Raw genomic sequence first — 24,240 nt, 5'->3', positions numbered from 1 at the left:
ATATATACCATTGTAAGATTGAACAAAGAGACCTGATAAATTTTTTATGCCTACCTCAAGTATTGTCTCAAATGGTGGGTGTTAAGTGATTCATTGAAACCAAATGAAGTAATGCATCAGAATAGAAGGTTGAATTTAGTGGTATACAGTATCAGTCATAAAATTCTCCTGGAAGAAGAAACATATGGTTGTGTTCTAACATTAATAAATTTATATCAAGGTGGGGCAAAAAGAAGGGAACAGGGCACAGGGAGGGTCAGAATATATCTATGAGGAATAGGAGGAAAAGTAAAGTAGAATCTATCACCCAATTCATCATAGCTATTAAACCCTAGTAGGATTAAAAAAAAAGATGCTAGAGACTGGAAATGTGGCTCAATTGGTATAGTGTTTACCCAGCATCCACAAAACCCCAGCTGGGTTCAGTTTCCATCACTGCATAAACCAGGTGTGGTGGCACATGCCTCAGCAATGTAGAGGTAGAGGAAAGTGGATTAGAAGTTAAGGCGAGCCTGGGTTGCATGAGACTCATATCTCAATAAAATAAAATAAATAGGGTTGGAGAAATGGTTTAATGGTTTAGGTACTTGATTGTGAAACCTAAGGACCCAGGTTCAATTTCCCAGTATCCACGTAAGTCAAATGCACATGGAAGCTTGTGTCTGGAGTTTGTTTGTAGTGGCTAGAGACCTTGGAGTGCCCGTTCTCTCTCTCTAATAAATAAATAAAATAAAAATATAAAATACAAAAAGATTTTAGATTAATGGTCAAGAAGATGGTACAGGGGCTGGGGAGATGGTTCAGTGGTTAAAGGCACTTGCTTGTAAAGCGTGCTTGCCTGGGTTTGATTACCCACTACCCATGTAAAGCCAAATGCACAACATCTGGAGTCCATTTCCAGTGGCAAGAATCCCTGGCACACTTACACTCAGTCACTGTCTCTCAAATAAATAAATGGAATTCTTTTTAAAAAGGTAAATATTGAAGAATTAGATTAAAAGAGAGCACTAATTAGCTACGTTGAAAGACATGAGTGGATGTGGTAGTATACACCTATAATCCTAGCATTTAGGAGGCCAAGGTTGGATTACAAATTTGAAGCTAGCCTGGTCTATCTGGCAAGTTCCAGATGAGCTTGAGTTACACAGTAAAATGTTGTCATAAACAAAACCAAACAAACCAAAAAATTATTATTATAAACAATGTACTGATACTTTGACCACTTAAGTAATCACATCTTTCTTTTTTTTTTTTTTTTTTTAGGCTTTTCAAGGTAGGGTTTCACTCAGGCTGACCTGGAATTCACTACATAGTCTCAGGGTAGCCTCGAACTCACGGCGATCCTCTACCTCTACCCCTGGCTTGACTTTAATTTTTTTTTTAATTTTTATTTATTTATTCATTTATTTGAGAGCGACAGACACAGAGAGAAAGACAGATAGAGGGAGAGAGAGAGAATGGGCGCGCCAGGGCTTCCAGCCTCTGCAAACGAACTCCAGATGCGTGCGCCCCCTTGTGTATCTGGCTAACGTGGGACCTGGGGAACCGAGCCTCGAACCGGGGTCCTTAGGCTTCACAGGCAAGTGCTTAACTGCTAAGCCATCTCCCCAGCCCTTGACTTTAATTTTTAATAAAAGGATGTGTTACGTCAGGCATGGTGGTGCACGCCTTTAATCCCAGTACTCAGAAGACAGAGGTAGAGGATCGCCGTGAGTCCGAGGCCACCCTGAGAACACATAGTGAATTCCAGGTCAGCCTAGGCCACAGTGAAAACCTACCTCGAAAAATCAAAAAAAAAAAAAAAAAAAAAATCGATCTTCTCTTCGTATACCTACTGATAAATAGGGTTGTCACCTTTAGGCTTGAGACTTCTCCAGCCATATGCAGCCTTCAGACATGAGAAATTTTGATTGTTTAGCTCAGTGTGTCATAAACAAATTGTTTTCTGCTAGGCGGGGTGTCATATGCCTTTAATCCCAGCACTAAGGAGGTCAAGGTAGGAGAATGAGAATCACTGTGAGTTCCAGGTCAGCCTGAGACTACATGATGAATTCCAGGTCAGCCATGTAGTCTTAGGGTAGTCTCAGACTCACAGTGATCTTCCTACCTCTGCCTCCCAAGTGCTGGGATTAAAGGCGTGCACCACCATGCCCGGCTCAATGTATATATATATATTTTTTAATTAAAGTCTATTTGTAAATATGTGTCAGACAGAACACCTCCGAGAATCCTTGGACGGAGATGGAGAAAATCAGAGTTTGTGTTCGAAAACGGCCTCTAGGTGTAAGGGAGGTACGTCGTGGAGAAATCAATATTATTACTGTAGAAGACAAAGAAACTCTACTTGTGCATGAAAAAAAAGAAGCAGTTGACCTCACACAATATATTCTTCAGGTATGATCTTTTCTTTTTGTGTTTGGAACTAATTATCAAATATATTAGTTTTTCGCTTTATATTTGAGTGGTAGTATATATATTCTAGAATCCAGTTTCTGATTCAGGTATTGATATTAATTCCTGATGTAACATTACATGAAAACATTCTTTGTTTTTTTTTTAAAATTTTTATTTATTTATTTGAGAGCGACAGACACAGAGAGAAAGACAGATAGAGGGAGAGGGAGAGAATGGGCGCGCCAGGGCTTCCAGCCTCTGCAAACAAACTCCAGGCGCGTGCGCCCCCTTGTGCATCTGGCTAACGTGGGACCTGGGGAACCAAGCCTCGAACCTGAGTCCTTAGGCTTCACAGGCAAGTGCTTAACCGCTAAGCCATCTCTCCAGCCCACATTCTTTGTTTTTTAAAAAATATGATATAATTGGGATATACAAAAACATAATTCCTTTATTGTATAATAGAGCTCCAACATACATTCACTTAGCATGTTTTATGTGAGTTTAATTATGCATATTCATCAAACAACAGCAGGGGGATGAGAGGATAAAAAGAATTTAAGTAGTTGTTGACAAATACCAGTTGCTGATTATGTGCCCCAGAGTGATGGTCACTTAGCTGAGCTCCATCTTTGCCTGTATCTCCCAATGTGAACCTCTTGGGTTGGGTTGTTGTAATTGTTTTTATTTGAATGAGGGTCTCACTATATAGCCCTGTCTGGCCTGGAACTTGCTAGGTAAACCAGACTGGCTTAAACTCAGTGATTCTCCTGTCCCTGCCTCCTAAGTGCTGGCATTACAGTCCTGCACCAGCATGTTCAGCATGCAGTGTGAGTTTTTTACTGCTGGATGTTGGTCTTGTTGAGACAGAGTATGTCTGTGTAATCCAGGCTGGCCTTAAACTCATGACCTTCCTGCCTCAGCAGCCTGAATGCTGTTACGTGCATGCACCACTATGCCCAGAGCTTGAGTATGAGTCTTGAATTTTTTTTTTTTTTCTTTTTGGCTGACCTGGAATTCACTCTGTAGTCTCAGAGCGGCCTTGAACTCATGGCAGTTCTCCTATCTCTGCCTCCCGAGTGCTGGGATTAAAGGCATGTGCCACCACACCTGGCTTGAGTCTTGAATTTAGCGATGGACAATATCTTTTTGAGAAACAAAGCACCAGATTGCCAGCTAGCTGCTTATTTTGATCCTCAGCTGTCTTAAGCATGGATTTAACTGGTGGAAATTGGTCTCTGGTTTGTACAGAGTAGATTAAAATGAAGAATATAATCTAGGGATGTGTTTTCACATTATAAGAGTTTAAATAAAACACTTAGCTCAGACATATAAAAATGTTCAAAATTAGGGGGCTAAGGAGATAACACAGTACTTAAAGGCACTTGCTTGCAAACCCTTTTGGCCCAGTTTCAATTCCTTAGCATCCATATAAAGCCAGATACAAAGTAGCACATGCATCTGTAATCCCAGTATGCCTACAGCCATGAGAAGTGGGCCAGCTAGACTGACATTCATTCCTTTGCAGTCTGGCAGTTCATTTGCAGTGACAAGAGATCCTGTCTCAAAGATGGAGCACTGAAACCTCAGAGTTGTCTTCTGACCTCCACATAATACATCATGACACATGCACTCATACACACATACAAATAAATTTTAAAAACACTTTATTGGGAGCCGGGCGTGGTGATGCACTCAGGAAACAGAGGTAGGATCACTATGAGTTCAAGGCACCCTGAGACCACATAGTGAATTCCAGGTCAGCCTGAGCTAGAGTGAGACCTTACCCTGGGGGGAAGGGGGGAGGAAAGAAAAAAAAAGGACTTTATTGGAGGTAAAATTTGCATAATGTTATGTTTACCTGCTATGAAGTGTATAAAAATATTCAAAATGATTATAAGGGAGGTATTGAAAAGAACTTACTTTAAAGCTAGCAGGTACCTTGCAGTGATGCTTCATTCTCATAGAGAAGTGTCACACTCCACAGATGGGAAATTATCATACTTCAGGTACTTTTAACATTGTGAAACAATTATGACTAACCTAAAGCAGGAGAAACAATCCAACCAATGTTAACATTTTGGAATTGAGGATTTCTGTGACTCTGAATCTACCTTCTTAAACAAATCTACTTTCTTAAATGTTCATATTGTATTCATTCTGTTTCTTATTCTCTTGCCTCAAAACCTAGTGACTGCTAGAGAGAAACAAAGTGGTAAGTAATCTGATATGCTAGCAGTTCACTTAGCTAGGACATTATTCTATTGCAGTAAATCTTTTACACTGATGTCAGATTGTTGAAAATTCCCCTTTACTCAAACCTGCATTGTTCTTCCTTTTATTTTTTTTTTAACCAAAATTGGGTTTCACAGTGACATTCAAGGTAATCCAATAGTCTTTCTATGGGCAGTAAATTACTAGGCAGCTGTACAACCAACCCAATCATTTTAACAGCCTCATCGATTGTTGATCAATGCAGCCTATTAGGTTTCAGTGGGAGATACTTACTTTGAAGATAGTCTAAATGACCAATTAGTTGTAATACTATCTAGTTCCATGGTTACTTATAGCCATAGTAATAGACCCTACCCAATCACCATCTACCCAAGACTTCCTTAATGATGATACTTCAGTCACAGTAATTCCCTCAAGGAGGCATCAGCTTATCTTTTGTATTTTTCCATTATCCCCAAACACAATAACTTTACTTCTTTGTCATTACCATTGATCAATATTTATTGAATACCCATAGTTCCAATGGCATTTTCTCTGCTATTTGAACTTTGTACCTTTGCTCTCATAGGTCAAAGTCCTTATCTGTCAATGATTTAAAACAAAAATGTTGGAAGGGCTTCTTTTCTCCTTTTTTTTTTTCCCTTCCCTAAAGAGAAAGAAAAGAAAGTGAGGTTATAGCAAACTTGGTGCTTAATAAACAAAGTTCTATTCTTTGGGTTTTGTTTTTAATAGGGAATAAAACAATAGATATATATCTAGTTATATATCTTATCTTTTCCAATTTTATTACTTCATAAATATGCTTATAACTTAACAATTAAGTTTTATTTGACCAACATAATGAGGTTTATTTATTTGGATTTTTTGAGGTAGGGTCTCACTCTAGCCCAGGCTGACCTGGAATTCACTCTGTAGTCTCAGGGTGACCTCAAACTCACGGTGATCCTCCTACCTCAGCCTCATAGTGCTAGGATTAAAGGCACCATGGGCTACCATGCTCAACTTTTTAAATTTATTTCCAGTATGGCTTGCTTTTCTTTCCCCGCTCCCAATACTGTGAACCAAACCCAGAAAGGCCTCACACATGCTGCACTGTATCCCCCATGCAATTTTCATTTTATTTATTTGCATGTTTGTTTTTGAGATAGGCTGTCACTATACAGCCTGGGCATGCCTGGAATTTGCTGTATAATCCAAGCCAGCCTCAAATTTGACATCATCTTGCCTCAGCATCCTAAGTAATAGGATTACAGGCATATTCTACTACACCCTGGCTAGTCCTTTAAAACATTTTTTTTTTGTGGGCTGGAGGGATGGCTTAGTGGTTAAGGCACTTGGCCTGCAAAGCCAAAGGACCCTAGTTTGATTCCCTAGGACCCATGTTAGCCAGATGCACAAGGGGAGCACACGTCTGGAGTTCGTTTGCAGTGGCTAGAAGCCCTGGTGTGCCCATTCTCTCTGTGTTTCCCTCTTTCTCTGTCAAATAAATATAAATAAAAATAAAATATAAAAATTTTAAACTTTATTTGCAAGTGAGAAAGCGAAAAAAATATACATATGGGCCCTCCAGAGGCCACTGCAAATAAACTCCATATGCATGTGCTAGTATGTGTCTGGTTTTATGTGGGTACTGGGGAATCGATCCCATGTCATTTAGCTTTGCAGGCAAGCACTTAACTGCTGAGCAATGTCTTCAGTCCTAATCCTTTTTTGGTTTTTCGAGGTAGAGTCTCAGTCTAGCTCAGCCTGACCTGGAATTCACTATGTAGTCTCAGAGTGGCTTTGAACTCATGGTGATCCTCCTACCTCTGCCTCCCAAGTGCTAGGACTAAAGGTGTGCGCCAGCACGCCTGGCCCTTTTTTCAAATATATATTACTTGTTTAGTTACTTGAGAGAGAAAGAAAATGGGCACAGCAGAGCCTTTTGCCACTGCAAACGAACTCCAGACACATGTGCCACTTGGTGCATTTGGCTTTACATGGGTACTGGGGAATCAAACTCCAGTCCTTTTGCAGGCAAACTCCTAAACCACTGAGCCATCTCTCCACCCCACCCCCCTTTTAAATTCCTTTTTAAAATTTTATATGGCAAGGTACCCTGATGTGCCCATTCCTTTCTCTCATTCCTTTTAGGGGAGTGGGTTTCTGAGGTATGGTCTCACTCTAGTCCAGGTTGACTTGGAATTCACTCTGTATTCTCAGGGTGGTCTCAAACTCATGGCAATCCCCCTACCTCTGCCTCCCAAGTGCTGGGATTAAAGTTACTAGTCACCACGCCCAGCTCCTTCTCTCATTCTTATTCTCTCACTCTCTCTGCTTGCAAATAAATAAAATTATTAATAGAAAATAAGCCAGGTGTAGTGGCACATGCCTTTAATACCAGCACAGCAAAAGTAGGAGGAACACCGTGAGTTTGAGGCCAGCCTGAGGCTACATAGTGAATTCCAGGTCAGCCTGGGCTAGAGCAAGACCCTACCTTAACAAACCAAAAAATAAATAAAAAGAGCCAGGTGTGGTGGTGCACATCTTTAATCCCAGCACTAGGGAGGCAGTGGTAGGTGGATTGCTGTGAGTTCAAGGCCACTCTGAGACTACATAGTGAATTCCGGGTCAGCCTGCACTAAAGTGAGACTCTACTTCTAAACTAAAATAAAATTTTACATGGATTCTAGAATGGGTCACAAGCAAAAGATCTATATCTTTTCAAGTCTAAAAGGCAAAAAGGCCTGTATATTCTTCTCCAAAAGGGAAATTTGGGGCTGGAGAGATGGCTTAGCAGTTAAGGCACTTGCCTACAAAGCCAAATGACCCAGGTTCAATTTCTGAGGACCCATGAAAGCCAGATGCACAAGGTGGCGCATGCCTCTGGAGTTTGCAGTGGCTGGATGTTCTGGTGTGTGAATGTGTACTCTCTTTCTCTCTCTGCCTCTTTTTTTCTCAAATAAATAAAAACAATATTTTTAAAAGGCACTTTTTTTTGTCTGTTCAGTTGGTTGGTTGATTTTTAAGGTTTTATTAAGGGTCTTTCTATGTACACAAGGCTGGCCTTGAACTTGTGTGATCCTCACGTTTCAGCCCACTGAATGCTAGCATTATAAGTGTGTGCCACCACTCCTGGCTCACTTTCCAATTACTTAAAGGAAAAAAAACAGATTGTACCAACTATTCCAAAAAATTAAAAAGTTAGCAGCTTTCTCCAAGAAGAAAAAACTATAGACCATTTGACTTTCCTCCCTGTTGTTTTCCATATTACAAATAGTTCTCTCAAGTGCTGGGTTATAGACACAAGCTACCATGCCCAGCTCATATTTGAAATATTTTCAACAATAACTTGCATTTTTTTTTATTCTTTGGTTTTTTAAATTTATTTTTATATTTTAAAATTTTTATTAGCATTTTCCATGATTATAAAAAAATCCCATGGTAATTCCCCCCCACACTTTCCCCTTTGAAATTCCATTCTCCATCATATTACCTCCCCATCACAATCATTGTACTTATATACAATATCAACCTATTAAGTACCCTCCTCCCTTCCTTTCTCTTCCCTTTATGTCTCCTTTTTAACTTATTGGCCTCTGCTACTAAGTATTTTCATTTTCATGCAGAAGCCCAATCATCTGTAGCTAGTATCCACATATGAGAGAGAACATGTAACTTGCATTTTTAATTTTAATTAAACAATGCAAAGGTACATTTGGTTAAGCATGTTATAAAAATTCAAGCAAAATTAAAAACCTAGCCAACTATTCTTTTTATATTTATATTTGATATATAAAATGTAAAATCTGGGCTGAGTGTGGTGGCTCATACCTTTAATCCCAGCACACAGGAGACAGGTAGAAAGATCTCTATGAATTTGAGGCCAGCCTGTGCTAGAATAATACCTTTCCTCAAAAAAAACAAAGAACAGGGCCAGGCATAGTGGCACACACCTTTAATTCCAGCATTTGGAGTCTGAAGTAGGAGGATTGCTATGAGTTCAAGGCACCCTGAGGCTATAGAGTGACTTCCAGGTCAGCCTGGGCTAGAGTGAGACCCTACTTTGAACCCCCCCCCCCAAAAAAAATCTTTAGATAAGACTGGTGGCGAGTAGGTATATTTTGACCACTTTCTTTGGTCTCATATCTAGCTCTAATGACTTACACACTCCTGGGCATATTGCCAAAGTAGTGTATATACTACCCGAGAGATACTGTCACATTCATGTCTATTGCTGCTCTATTCATAATAGCCAGAAAATAGAATCAACTGAGGTATCTATAAGCAGTTGAATGGATAATGAAAATGTGGTAAATATACGTAATAGAATTTTATTTAGCTATGAAGAAAAATGAAATTAGGAAATTTGCATGAAAATAGATGGGTATGGAAATTATATTCAGTAAGGTAACCTAGGCTCAGAAAGACAAATGTCACATGTTCTCTTTCATGCATATCCTAGATTTTATGTATATGTATAAATGTAGGTGTGAATGTGGATTTCATGAAGCTATAAAGAGGACCATGAAAGAGTGTCAGAAAGAGGGGAAGGGACTGAAGAGACGGCTCAGCAGTTAAGACACTTCCCTGCAAAGCCTAAGGACCCAGGTTTGATTCCCCAGTACCCATGTGAGCCAGATGCACTAGGTAGCGCATATGTATAGAGTTTGTTTGCAGTGGCTAGAGAATCTGGTGTGCCCATTCTCTATGTATCTGCCTCTATCTCTCTTCCTGTCTCTCAAATAAATAAATAAAATAATATAACACACTCAATATGGAAGTGAAAAGGGGACAACTAGGACTGGAAGAGAGATAGGGGAAGGAAAAGATGAAGAAGATCAACAAACGCAAATTCTAAAAATGCCATAATGAGGGGCTGGTTTAAGTGGTTTAAGATGCTTGCTTGCAAAGCCTGGCAGCCTGGGTTCGATTCCTTAGCACCTACATAAAGCCAGATCCACTAAGTGGTGCATGCATCTGGAGTTCAGGAACAGCAAGAGGCCCCGGTGTGCACCCCCTCTTTCTCCTTGCAAATAAATAATGAAATTAAAATACCATAAGGAGCCTGGAGATATGGCTTAGTGGTTAAGGCACTTGCCTGTGAAACCTAAGGACCCATGTACAACTCTCCAGGTCCCACGTAAGTCAGACACACAAGGCGATATAAGTCCATAAGGCCATTCATGTGCACAAGGTGGCACACTCATCTGGAGTTCCATTACAGTGGCTCAACCCCCTGGCGTGCCAATTCTCTCTCTATCCCCCCTCTCCCTTGCATAAAAAAAAAGTCCATGCCATAATGAAACTTAAGACTTTGTATACTGGTTAAAAAACAGGGCTGGAGAAATGGTTTAGCGGTTAAGCGCTTGCCTGTGAAGCCTAAGGACTGCGGTTTGAAGCTTGATTTCCCAGGACCCATGTTAGCCAGATGCACAAGGGGGCGCAAGCATCTGGAGTTCGTTTTCCGCGGCTGGAGGACCTGGCGCACCCATTCTCTCTCTATCTATCTGCCTCTTTCTCTCTTTGTCTGTCACTCTCAAGTAATAAAAAAAAAACAAAAAACAGATAAGGTCAGGATTTTATAGATAGCAGAGCAATTCCCTCCCTTTGATCTATTGAAAGTTAGCCCTCAACAGGAGGTTTTGTTAAATAATAATAAGAAGGGCTGGGGATGTAGTTCAGTTGGTAGAGTACCTGCCTAGCATGCATGAAGCCCTGTGTTCAACCCCTAGCTTCACATAAAACCAAGTATGGTGGCATTGACCTGTAATCTCAGTACTTGGGAGGTGGAGGCAGGAGAACCAAAAGTTCAAAGTCATCCATCCTCAGCTACACAGAAAGGCCAGCCTGGGCTTTAGGAGGTCCTGTCTCAAAACAAAACAAAACCCAGCTTTCTTCCTGCTGATGTGACAATGTGACACTGACTTCCTCCTCTTGCCATGCTCCCCCCCATGATAGAAGTCCCCTTAAAACTACAATCAATGAAAAAGAACAAATATAGAACAAAATATGAAAATTATATAATTTGGCACAGAAAGAATATAAGCAAGTTTAAAATCCCAGGCCTAGAGACTACAGCTGCTTTGACTGTAATTGTTGAAGAGATGACCACCATTAAACATAAGTCAATTTAGCTGGGCTTGGTGTAGCATTCCTTATCCTGCACTTGGGAGGCAGAGGTAGGAGGATCGCTCTGAGTTCAAGGCCAGTCTGGGACTAGAGTGAATTCCAGGTCAGCTTGGGCTAGAGTGCTACCATACCTGGTGGAGGTGAGGGGGAGACAGAAAAAAAAAGTCAACTGCTTTGCATTGGGAAAATAAGAAATATGCCCTAGGGGCAAGTCCCAATTTATTGAAGGCTTAAGACAGGAAATACGTAAATTCTTTTGACAGGAAAGTTCTGAAGGAAGAATGTTAAAACAGGTCTTTGTTCCCCAAGGCCAGCATATTGAGCCTATGAAGGCTATGTTCCATGGGCACCATGTTTCATCCCCACCTGACAGCAGAATTTAGCAGCATTGCCCTTGTGGTAATGGTTTTGAAAGGATGGAGGATACAAGATTGAAGAGGTTGTATAATGTCACTGAGGCTAAGCAGTGTGAGGCAGTGTCAGAGTCCCTGTACCAAGGCCACTGCATGATCTATGGACGATGAACTGTAAGGTGCAGTGGAGGCCTTGGGATGTCAGAGATGCTAGGATCATGAGACTTTGGCCAAGAAAAGCTGCTGATTAGGACAGATCAGGCCCATGAGAGGTTACGGAAAAGGCTGAAGGGATGGAGCCAATATAAATCCTTTAGAAACCAGATGATCCTAAGCCCCAGCTGCTAGACATGAATCTACAAGATTTGGAGCTTTTCCTACTGGGTTACAGTCTTGTTTTTGGTGTGACCCCATTCTTCCCTTCTATTTTAGTTTTTTATTTATTTTTAATTTTAAATTTTTGTTTCACTACAGAAAGAGAGAATGGGTACACCAGGGCCTGTAGCCATTGCAAATGAATTCCAGATGCATGCACCACTATGTGCATCTGGTTTACATGGGTACTTGGGAATCAACCTGGGTCCTTAGGCTTTGTAGGCAAGTATCTTAACTGGCAAGCCATCTGTCCCATTCTCCCCTTTTAAATTGGGCATGTTTATTTTGTGTCAGTGAATGTTAGAAGTATGAAATTTGTGTTTGATGCTATAGGAGCTCACAGTCAAGAGCTGTGTCTCAGAAGAGACTCTGTACTTTCCATTTTGAAGTGACTGGTAAAGACTCTGGGAACGTTTTTTGGGAGGGGGCACAGTTTCAAGGTAGGGTCTCACTCTAGCCCAGGCTGATCTGGAATTCACTGTGTAGTCTCAGGGTGCCCTCAAACTTATAGTGATCCTACTACCTATGCCTCCCAAGAGTTAGGATTAATGGTGTGTGCCACCACACTCAGTGACTCTGAAATTTTTAAAAAATATATTTTTATTTATTTGAGACATAGAGAGAATGGCCATGCTAGGGCCTCTCCATTCACTGCAAACAGATTCCAGATGCACATGCCACCTTGTGCATCTAGCTTACGTAGGAACTGGGTCCTTAAGCTTCACAGGAAAATGCCCACTAATGACCACTAAGCAATCTCTCCAGCCTTCTAACAAGTTTTTGAAGTTGAACTGAATTCATTTTGCATTATGAGATAGCCATGAGCCTGTGGGACAAGGGCTAGAGGGTTATGACTTAAAAGTGCTATTTGAGTGTCAAGTTAACAAGGAATAGGTTTGTGACGGTTAATCTCTGGCCGTGAGCTTGTCAGGATTTAGAATAACTGTGGAAACAAATCTCTAGTCCTATTAGTGAGGGATTTTCTAGATGACATTAATTTGAGGTGGGAAGACCTACTCTAACTGTGAATGGCATCATCCCATGGGCTGGGTTTATAATAGACAGTCTAAAAAGGAGAAAGCTAGCTGAGCAGTCAGCATTCACCATGGACTGAATGGGACCAGCTGCCTTCAGCTTCTGCTGCCATGTCTTCCCTGTCATGATGTACTGTAACCTGAAATGTAAACCAAAATATCCCTTCTCCCTTAAAAAAAAAATAATGAGCAGGGGAGATAGCTCAATCAATAAAGACCCAAGTTCAATCTCCAGAAGTCTCATAAAGATGACAAGCACACAGGGTAAGTGGTTATTATTCCAGTGCTAGAAAGGTGGAGAGAAGTGGATCCCTGGGGCTAGTCAAGCCAGCTGTTCTAGCCTAAGTGGTGAGCTACAAGCCAATAAAGAGACCCTGTCTCAAGAAAGGTGGACAGTGTTCCTGAAAAACACCCCAGGTTATTCTTTGGTCTCCACATGCATGCATATACACATGCCCCTGCATACATGAATACACATATGCACATTCACACATGCATAAAAAACTTAAAGAAAGCCGGGCATGGTGGTGCATGCCTTTAATCCCAGCACTCAAGAGGGAGAGGCAGGAGGATCGCCATGAGTTCAAAGCTACCCTGAGACTCCATAGTGAATTCTAGGTCAGCCTGGGCTAGAATGAGACCCTGCCTTTGGGAAAAACAAACAAACAAACCGTAAAGGGCTGGAGAGATTGCTCAGTGGTTAATGCCCTTGTTTCAAAGCCAGATGTCCTGGATTTGATTCCCTAGTGCCCACATATTTCATGCGTCTAGAGTTCATTAGCAGTGGCAAGAGGCCCTGACCTTCCCACTCGTTCATTCATTGATTTATTCTCATTCTGTCTCCCTCTCTCTTTCTCCCCTTGCAAATAGATAAATTTCAAATATTTATAAATATAATCTAGGGCTGGAGAAATGGCCTAGCGGTTAAGGTGCTTGCTTGTGAAGCCTAAGAACTCATGTTTGAATTTCTATGTCCTGTGTAAGCCAGATGCACAGTGATGCAAGCACACCATGTCACACATACACACAAGGAGGCGCATGCATCTGGAATTCATTCACAGTGGCTGAGGGCCCTGGTGTGCCCATTTTCTTTCTCACTCTTATTTCTCTCAATGTCTCTCAAATAAGTAAATAAAAATACATAATCTGCCAGGTGTGGTGGCACAAGCCTCTAATCCTAGCATTTGGGAGGCAGAGGTAGGGGATCTCTGTGAGTTCAAGGCCACCTTGAGACTACATAGTGAATTCCAGGTCAGCCTGGGCTAGAGTGAGACCCTACCTCAGAAAACAAACAAACAAACAAACAAAAAACTTATGGTGATATTTGAACAACAAATTAGTCTCTTTCAGATATGAATTATGTTAAATAGTGTTCACTAAAGCCAGATTTTACAAATATACTTAACTGTTATGCTACAGGCTTGAAATTTTTAAGATTTCTTACTCAGATATATTTATGTTTCCAAGATGGTAAGCCTCTAAATTAATGCAAGCAATTACAGTTGTTGAAATAATGCTTTCCAGACCCCATGGAATGAAATCTATCTCTGCTTTTACAGATTGCCATGATTTTTTATTTGGAATCTTTCTCTCATATCCATTCAGCTGACAAATTTTTCATCTCCTCATTTCAATTGTCATCACCTAATTTAAACCTTATTATTAGTGAAGTACTAGAGTCATTGCATCTGTTGCAGTCAGGTTCATTGCTGGTAGAAATCACCCAACCAAGAGCAGTTTGTGGGAAAAAGAGGCTTATATTACCTTACAGGCTCAAGGGGGAAGCTCCATGATGGCAGTGAAAATGATGGCATGAGCAGAGGGTGGACATCACCCCTGGCCAACATCAGGTGGATGATAGCAACAGGAGAGTGTGCCAAACATTAGCAAGGGGAAACTGGCTATAACACCCATAAGCCCGCCCCCAATAATACACTCCCTCCAGGAGGCATTAATTCCCAAATCTCCATCAGCTGGGAACCTAGAATTCAGAACACCTAAGTTTATGGGGGACACCTGAATCAAACCACCACAGCGTACAATTCAGTCACATTGTGAACTCAAATTCATTTGTTAGTAAAATGGTTCAATTATCCTTTTCCTTTGCAAAATTCTGTACTTTGCTCATTGTTTCTGAATTAAATATGAGCATTCTGATATCCCATAACCCCTACCACATTGTCTATACTCACTATTGTAACATTGTATTCCCCATTTTCTTTTTCTTTTTTTTAAAGAAATTTGAGGGTGGAGAGATGGCTTAGTAGTTAAGGCACTTGCCTGTGAAGGCTAAGGACCCATGTTCAACTCTCCAGATCCCACATAAGGCAGATGCACAAAGTTGAAGTAAATGCAAGGTCGCACATACCCACTAGGTGGCGCAAGTGTCTGGAGTTCAACTTCACTGACTAAGGCCCTGGCATGCCAATTTTCTCTCTCTCTTTCTCTCTCTCTAAAATAAACAAAAGAACCTGTGCTAGAGAGATGGCTCTGTGGTTAAAGTATTTGCCTGCAGAGCCTAACGACCCTGGTTCAATTTCCCAGTACACATGTTAAGCCAGATACACAAAGTAGCCCATGCATCTGAAGTTTGTTTGCTGAGTCCAGAGGCACTGGTGCACCTATAATCTCTCTTTCTCTCAGTCTGTGTATCTCTGCTTGCAAACATATAAATAAAAAATTTTAAAAAAACAACCTGGGCTGTACTTTGTTGTTGTGGTTTTCTTTATTTATTTGTAAGTACGGAGGGCAGGGAATATGGATGTGCCAGGACCTCCTGCCACTGCAAACAAACCCCAGACACATGCACCACTATGAGCATCTAGATTTACATGGGTACTAGGGAATTGAACCCAGTCATCAGGCTTTGCAAGCAAGTGTCTTTAACTGCTAAGCCATCTCCCCAGCCCTCATTTTTATTTATTTTTTTTGAGAGAGAGAGAGGAGGAGTCAGAGAAAGCGTGAATGGGCATGCCAGGGCCTTCAGCCACTGCAAATGAACTCCAGTCACGTGTGTTCCCTGGTGTGCATGTGTGATGTTGCATGCTTGCATCATTGTGTGTCTGGCTTATGTGGGACCTGGAGATTCAAGCATGAATTCTTTTTTTTAAAAAAATTTTTTATTTATTTATTTGAGAGCGACAGACACAGAGAGAAAGACAGAGGGAGAGAGAGAGAATGGGCGCGCCAGGGCTTCCAGCCTCTGCAAACGAACTCCAGGCGCGTGCGCCCCCTTGTGCATCTGGCTAACGTGGGACCTGGGGAACCGAGCCTCAAACCGGGGTCCTTAGGCTTCACAGGCAAGCTCTTAACCGCTAAGCCATCTCTCCAGCCCTCAAGCATGAATTCTTAGGCTTTGCAAGCAAGTGCCTTAACTGCCCCCAGCTCTCTCACTCGCACGTTCTGTCTCTCTCTCTCTGGTTTTTCGAGTTAGGGTCTCACTCTAGCTCAGTAATTCACTATGTAGTCTCAGGGTGGCCTCGAATTTATGATGATAATCCTACCTCTGCTTCCTGAGTGCTGTAATTAAAGGTGTGTGTCACCACACCCAGTCAGCTCTCATTTTTTTTTAACAATACTAATGCATGGGGTTTTCTTTATTTATTGACAACTTCCATAAATATAGACTGTATACCATGATCATAATCCCTCGCACTGCACTTCCTTTCCCCTCTTCCAACCCCTCCTCCACTAAATCATTTTTTTCTAAGTAGTCTTTTATTTTGATGCCATCTTTTTTTTCCCCCCTCCTATTAAGCAGGTCTTGTGTAAGTAGTGTCAGCTAATGTGAGGTTATAAATATCAAGGCCACTATGTCTGGATGACAGTATTGTTAGCACTCCTCCCCTTCCTTTGGCTTTTACTTTTTTTTTTTTGAGGTAAGGTCTCGTTCTAGCCCAGGCTGACCTGGAATTCACTATATAGTCTCAGGATGGCCTCGAACTCACAATGATTCTACCACCTCTGCCTCCTGAGTAATGGAATTAAAAGCATGCACCATCACACCTGGCTTTTTTTTTTTTTTTTTTAATCTTTTCACAGATATTTTCCTGAGTTTGCTTTGGGTTTTTTGTTTGTTTGTTTGTTTGCTTGTTCATTTGTCAGGCAAGCACCTTAACTGCTAAGCCATCTCTCCATCTCTCCAGCCCCTGGAATTTTTTTTTTATATGTTTGTTTGTTTTGTTTTATTTTTTGAGGTAGGATCTCACTCTAGCCCAGGCTCACTTGAAATTCAATATGTAGTCTCAGGATGGCTTTCAACTCATAGTGATCCTCCTACCTTTGCCTCCTGAGTACTGGGATTAAGCTTTTGACTAGGCTCTGATCAGTTGGGAACTGTTGCAGTCCGGTTCACATTGCTGTTAGAAATCACCCAACCAAGAGCAGCTTCTGGGAAAAAGAGGTTTATTTTGGCTTACAGGCTCGAGGGGAAACTCCACGATGGCAGGGGAAAAGATGACATGAGCAGAGGGTGAACATCACCCCCTGGCCAACGTAAGGTGGACCACAGCAACAGGAGGGTGTGCCAAACACTGGCAAGGGGAAACTGGCTTTAATACCCATAAGCCGGCCCCCAACAATACACTCCCTCCAGGAGGCGTTAATTCCCAAATCTCCATCAGCTGGGAACCTAGCATTCAGAACACCTAAGTTTATGGGGGACACCTGAATCAAACCACCACAGGAACTTCCAGCTCTGGGTGAGTTTTTCTTCTGCTGGGCCTGGGCTGGCTCAGACCAGACCCAGCTGGGAGAGGCTCAGCCTAGGCCCTGGCCCAGGCCCAGGCCCAGCCTGTAGGGTCCCCTGTCCTTTACTCTCCACCTGAGCTGCTTTATCCCCTCCAGCTCCCACATGGCAGGAGTTCCCCAAACTTTTTTTCTCTTCCATGCTCTTTTCCCCAGGCCCTCCACATGGGGTCTCTAACCATGTGGGTACCTTTCCTTGACTCTACTCCCCTCAATAAATATAATAATTTAATAATTTATAAAACTTTTGACTAGGTTTTTAGTACTAGGCACGTATTCTCTCCTATGGAGCAGGCCTCCAGCCAAGTGAGAGAGCAGTTGGTTTCCCCCATAACAGACATGCCACTATTGCATCAGCTGACACATTTGGCTGGGTGGCCAGCCATAAGGCTTGCAGTGTCCACTGCTATTTAATACTGTTAATGACTTATTTCTCCCAAAAGGCTGCATACAGCATAGCTGTTTCCACCTTTCTGACAGCTAGTCAACAGGGAGGAGGTTTCCAGCTCAGTTGCAGTTGGACTTCTCAGTGAAGTATAGCCCAAGCTAATGCACGGTTTTAATAGAAGGAACTTGAGAAAGAGAATATATGAAATTCTACTTTCTACTCAATTTACTGAAACTGCTTAAAAATTTTATCAAAACAAAAAATAGAGCTGAGGACATAGTTCAGTTGGTAAAGTACTTGCATAGCATGAGTATAACCCTGGGTTTATCCCCAGCACCACATCAACTAGGCATGGTGATGCAACACATGTCATTCCAGCACTTGATAGGTAGAGGTAGGAGGATCAGAAATTCAAGGTCATTCTCATCTATAAAGTAAGTTTGAGGCTATCCTGGGATACATGAGACCCTCTCAAACATAATTATCTGAGCCAGGTGTGGTGGCACACGCCTTTAATCCCAGCACTCGGGAGGCATAGGTAGGAGGATCGCTGTGAGTTTGAGGTCACCCTGAGACTCCATAGTGAATTCCAGGTCAGACTGACCTAGAATGAAAACCTACCTCAAAAAACCAAACTCATTATCATAGGGGTTGGGTAGATGGCTCAGCTTTTCAAAGGTTCTTGCTTACAAAGCCTGCTGGCTGAGGTTCAGCTCTCCAGTTACCCACATAAGTCCCTCAGGCATTCATTTACAGTAACAGTAAGAAACCCTGGTGTGTGTGCGTGCACACACACATACACACACACACACACACACACTCATGCAAATAAATAAAAGTAATTTAAAACAATATATCCATTAAGGTAGAATCATTATTTCCTATATATCTAAACACATAAAGTCTAATTCAAGGTATCAGAAGACTGAAGATGGTTGGGTTACAGTACAGCATTTATCAGGATGCATGTTAATCACCTGTACTTTTTCTTAAGATTCTGCTACTTTAGCATCACTTGTATACTTGCATGATTAACATCTTTAGGAAGTGGGATAAGATAGTGTCCATATTTTTGGCCCTTTTGTGTACCTATTGCATTATACATTCTACCAGCTGCACAAATCAGTGTTCACAGAACTACAAGTTTAAACTATGTAAACTACAGAACAGAAAAATTTCCCTAGAATTCATCGAATTACAAAAAGTCTTCCTGAGGGAGGAGGAATGCTGTGAATTAAAGGCCAGCCTGAGACTCAATAGTGAATTCCAGGTTAGCCTGGGCTTGGGCCAGACCCTACCTCAAAAAAAAAGTCTTAAAGCCAGGCATGGTGGCACATGCCTTTAATCCCAGTATTCAGGTTGTAGAGGTAGGAGGATCACTGAGTTCAAAGCCACCTTGAGAATACAGAGTGAATTCCAGGTCAACCTGGGCTAGAGTGAGACCCTGCCTTGAAAAGACAATTTAAAAAAGTTTTACCCACGGAATGGTAATGGTAAAATCTGCATAATAGAAGGAGAGAAACTGATATTATCAAAATAGAAAAGAAGGCCAGGCATGGTGGCACATGCCTTTAATCCCAGCACTTGGGAGGCAGAGGTAGGAGAATCACCATGAGTTCTAGGCCATCCTGAGGCTACATAGTGAATTCCAGGTCAGCTTGAATTTGAGTGAGACCCTACCTTTAAATGACCTTTCTGTTGTTGTTTTTATTTTATTTATTTGAGAGCGACAGAGAGAAAAAGAGGCAGAGAGAGAGAGAATGGGCGCACTAGGGTCTCCAGCCACTGCAAATAAACTCCAGACTCAGACAAGCGCCTTAACCACTAAGCCATCTCTCCAGCCCTCTTTTCTGTTTTTTGTCTGTTTTTTAAGGTAGGGTCTCTGGGCTGGAGAGATGGCTTAGCGGTTAAGCACTTGCCTGTGAAGCCTAAGGACTCAGGATCAATTCCCTAGTACCCATGTAAGCCACATGGACAAAGTATGTGTCTGGAGTTACTTGCAGTGACTGGAGGCCCTGACACGCCCATTATTTCTCTCAAATAAATAAAGTATTTAAAATAAAACAGTTTAAAAAGCCAGGCATGGTGCTTTACATCTTTAAGTCTAGCACTCGGGAGACAGAGGTAAGAGAATCACCATGAGTTATAGGCCAGTCTAGAACTATGTTGTGAATTTCAGGTCAGCTTGGGCTAGTATGAGACCCTACCTTGGAAATAAAAGCAAAACAAATTTTAAAAATATTTTATTTTATGGGCTGGAGAGATGGCTTAGCGGTTAAGCGCTTGCCTGTGAAGCTTAAGGACCCCAGTTTGAGGCTCGGTTCCCCAGGTCCCACGTTAGCCAGATGCACAAGGGGGCGCACGCGTCTGGAGTTTGTTTGCAGAGGCTGGAAGTCCTGGCGCGCCCATTCTCTCTCTCTCCCTCTATCTGTCTTTCTCTCTGTGTCTGTCGCTCTCAAATAAATAAAAATTTAAAAAAAAATAAAAATATTTTATTTTTATTTATTTGAGTGACAAGGGGGTGAGAGAATGGGCACACCAGGGCATCCAGCTGCTACAAACTCCAGACGCATGTGCCACTTTGTACATCTGGTTTATGTGGGTCCTGGAGAATCAAACCTGGGTCCTTTGGCTTTACAGACAAGTGCCTTAACCACTAAGCCATCTCTCTTTTTTGTTTTGTTTTGTTTTTCGAGGTAGGGTCTCACTCTAGCCCACACTGACCTGGAATTCACTCTGTAGTCTCAGGGTGGCCTTGAACTTGAAAGTGATCCCCCTGCCTCTGCCTTTTTAAAAAGGCTTGTCTAGCTGGGCCTGGTAGAACCTTTAATCCCAGTACTTGGGAGGCAAAGGTAGGAAGATTGCCATGAGTTCAAGGCCATCCTGAGACTACATAGTGAATTCCAGGTCAGCCTGGGCTAGAGTAAGACCCTACTTCAGGGAAAAAAAAAAAAAAAAGGCTTATCTAGTCTACAGGCATAATCCCTACAAAATTTATATCTTCTTGGGCTAGAGAGGTGGCTCAGCAGCTAAGATGTTAACCTTCAGAGCCTAATGACCCAGGTTCATTTCCTCAGTATCCATGTAAAGCCAGATGCATAAAGTGGTGTATGCATCTGGAGTTCATTTGCAATGGCTAGAGGCCTTGGTATACCCATTCTCTCTCTGTCTCTCCCTCTCTCTTGATCTGTCTCTCGCTGCTTGCAAATAAATAAATAAAAATTTTTTTAGAATGATATAAAATTTTTATTTCTTCTCCCACAGCTAAGACAAAGACAAAAATTATGCCTTAATTATTATATAGTAAGAACACAGGTACAGACATCTTTTTTATTATTATTTATTTATTATTTGAGAGAAAGAGAGAATAAGCACGCCAGGGCATAGCCACTGCAAACGAACTCCAGATGCATGTGCCACATTGTCCTTCTGGCTTATGGTGGGTTCTGGGGAGTTGAAACTGGGTTCTTTGGCTTTGTAGGCACTCGCCTTATCTGGTAAACCATCCCTCCAGCCCAGATACAGAGATCTTAAGCAAAGGGTCTGTTACTTAACAGTTACTGATTACTTACTTCTCTGAGTTTGTTTTGATCAGTTATTATTACCTAGAAATAAATCCATCATACATTAACTAGAACATCAAATTTATCTTTCAGCACGTTTTTTATTTTGATGAAGTTTTTGGCGAAGCATGTAGTAATCGAGATGTGTACCTGAAGACTACTCATCCACTCATTCAGCATATTTTCAACGGGTGAGAAAAATTTGCGTCTCTTTACTTTTACTTTCTTTTTTCTTTGTTTGTTTGTTTGGATTTGGTTTTTGAAGCTAGGGTCTTGTTCTAGCCCAGGCTGACCTGGAATTCACTCTATAGTCTCAGGGTGGCCTCAAACTCACGGCAATCCTCCTACCTCTGCCTCCCAGGGGCTGGGATTAAAGGTGTGTGCCAACACGCCTGGCTAGTTTGTTTTCTACAAATAATATTTCTTTATAAATATACATAAATATTTTGGATCTTTTTTTTTAAATGGTTTATTTTATTTACTTGAGAGAGAGAAAGAAGCACAGAGAGAGAAAGAATGGATGCTCCAGGGCCTCTAACCCTATGGTTCCAGATGCATGTGCCATCTTGTACATCTGGGGGTCCTGGGTACTTGAACTTTGGTCCTTCGGCTTTGCAGGAAAGTGCCTTAACTGCTAAACCATCTCTTTAGGCTTTTAAAAAAATATTTTATTTTATTTATGTGAGAGAGGAAAAGAAGCAGATAGAGAGAGGGATCTTTTAAATATTATTTTTATGTTTTTATCTAATAAATTTAAGGTAAATTCTTCAGGAAAAAAGTACAATGTTTCCATTTGTAGGATCTACCAAGTTTGCAAAACTTTGCAGCAGAAATTTCCTTTAACATAAATGATGTTGTTTCTCTACATTTTGTAAAGAAATATAAGCTCTCAACAGTTTAATGGTTTAGAGTTTTCAAAATTAAAATGTTTGCTGGGCGTGGTGGCGCACGCCTTTAATCCCAGCACTTGGGAGGCAGAGGTAGGAGGATCGCCATGAGTTCGAGGCCACCCTGAGACTACATAGTAAATTCCAGGTCAGCCTGAGCCAGAGTGAGACCCTACCTCGAAAAACCAAAAAAAAAAAAATTAAAATGTTTAAGTGATTGTAGGTAGTCTGAACTTTGATATGAATTTTGACTAAAGTTCACCAAGTATTTTCATTAGAATATAATAGATATATGAATGTTGCATATTAACTTTTCGTAGTCTTTTGTTGTTGGACTTCACTATGTAGTCTTATGGTGGCCTTGAACTCATGGTGATCCTCCTACCTTTGCCTCACAAGTGCTGGGATTAAAGACATGCACTACCATGTCCTGCTCATAGATATATTTTAACTTGAAATTATTGTTCACATTTAATATTAAATGGAGGCTGGAGTCATGGCTCAGTGGTTAAAGGCACTTGCTTACAAAGCCTGACAGCCTGGGTTTGATTCCTTACTACCCACATAAAACCAGATGCACAGTGGTACATGTGTCTGGAGTTTATTTGCAATTGTAAGAGGCCCTGATGTGCCCATTCTCTCTCTTTCTCTCTCTCAAATAAACAAATATTTAAACAGTAGTATTAAATGGGACTGAAAAGGTAGTAAAATATAGTCATATATTAGAAGAAAATGTTAAACAGACTGCTATACTTGCTGATGCCAGAGAATTTTGATATTCATTGATTTAGTGGCACCAAGAATTGAACCCAGGGCCTCAAATGTTCTAGGCAAGTGCCTTGCAATTAAGCTACATTGTCAGCCCTGAGTTTATAAAAAGAACAAAACACTAGTTGCTGACTGGTCACACCAACTGCCTCTGGAAACCCTTCCTCTTTTTGTGTGATAGTGTGGTCTTTTATGAACTTATGGTGAGCTCTAGTACATGTCTTGTAGAGTCATTCAACACACTATACACAAAGCCCATTAGCTTCTGCATTGTCTCTGCATTTTATACCTGATTAGATGTTTATACTATACTACTCTAGCCCTGAAGGTTTTTGTTTTTGGTTTTGGTTTTAGTTTTTTTGTTTTTAGAGGTAGGGTTTCACTCTCGCTCAGGCTGACCTGGAATTCACTATGTGGTCTCACGGTGGCCTCGAACTCTCAGAGATCCTCCTACCTCTGCCTTCCCTTCTGGGTGCTGGGATTAAAGGCGTGAACCATCATGCCCAGCTAGCCCTGAGTTTTTAAAAACTAACTTCTATAACTTGAAAAGTGGAGGCATAATTTATATACAGTAAGATGCAGTGTTTTCAGGCTTGATGAGTTTTGGTAGTTGTTTATCTAACAACAGCTAATGCTTGAACAAGATGCATATAGCCTCTCTGACTCCAGAAAGATTCTTTGTAGTTAATGTCCCACCTCGCCTCCACATTTTTGTTTGTTTTTTCAAGTTAGGGTCTCTCTCTAGCCCAGGCAGACCTGGAACTCACTTTGTAAACCCAGGCTGTCCTTGAACTCACAGTGATTCTCCCATCTCTGCTGCTCCAGTGCTGGAATTAAAGGCATGTACCACCATTGCCTGGCCTCACCTCCACATTTATTTATTTATTTATTTATTTTGGTTTTTCCAGGTGGGGTCTCACTCTAGCCCACGCTGACCTGCAATTCACTATGTAGTCTCAGGGTGGCTTTGAACTCACAGCGATCCTCCTGCCTCTGCCTCCCGAGTGCTGGGACTAAAGGTGTGCATCACCTCCACATTTTATGCAACTGCTGACCTGCCTTCTATCACAACATAAGTTAGTTTTTCCTGTTTTCGAATGTCACAGAAATAAGATCATCACAGTACTTTTATAGATCTTTTATACCTGGTGTCTTTTGCTTAGTATATTTTATAGTAGTATATATTGTTTCATATATCTGTAGTTTTAAAAATTTTTTTATGAGAGAGAGAATTGGCACACCAGGACCTCTAACCACTGCAGTCAAACTTCAGATAAATGCACCACATTGTGCACATGTGTCACTTTGTGTGTCTGGCTTAAGTGGATTCTGGGAAGCAAAACTGGGTTCTTAGGTTTCTCAGGCAAACCCCTTAACCACTAAGCCATC

General features: G+C 41.4%; 1 protein-coding gene across 1 annotated transcript in view; it reads left to right on the top strand.

Annotated features, from left to right (window-relative positions):
* Kif24 (kinesin family member 24) overlaps positions 1–24,240 on the top strand; it is a 112,499-nt gene that overhangs the window by 40,067 nt on the left and 48,192 nt on the right. Inside the window, exons 3-4 of the mRNA XM_045141502.1 lie at positions 2,211–2,394; positions 21,290–21,387. Coding sequence (XP_044997437.1) covers positions 2,211–2,394; positions 21,290–21,387 — 282 coding nt within the window. The remainder of the gene's footprint in view (positions 1–2,210; positions 2,395–21,289; positions 21,388–24,240) is intronic.

Source organism: Jaculus jaculus, chromosome 1 (assembly GCF_020740685.1).
Source record: "Jaculus jaculus isolate mJacJac1 chromosome 1, mJacJac1.mat.Y.cur, whole genome shotgun sequence".
NCBI lineage: Eukaryota > Metazoa > Chordata > Mammalia > Rodentia > Dipodidae > Jaculus > Jaculus jaculus.
Note: the sequence above shows the minus strand (reverse complement) of the source record. Positions and strands in the feature narration are given on the sequence as shown.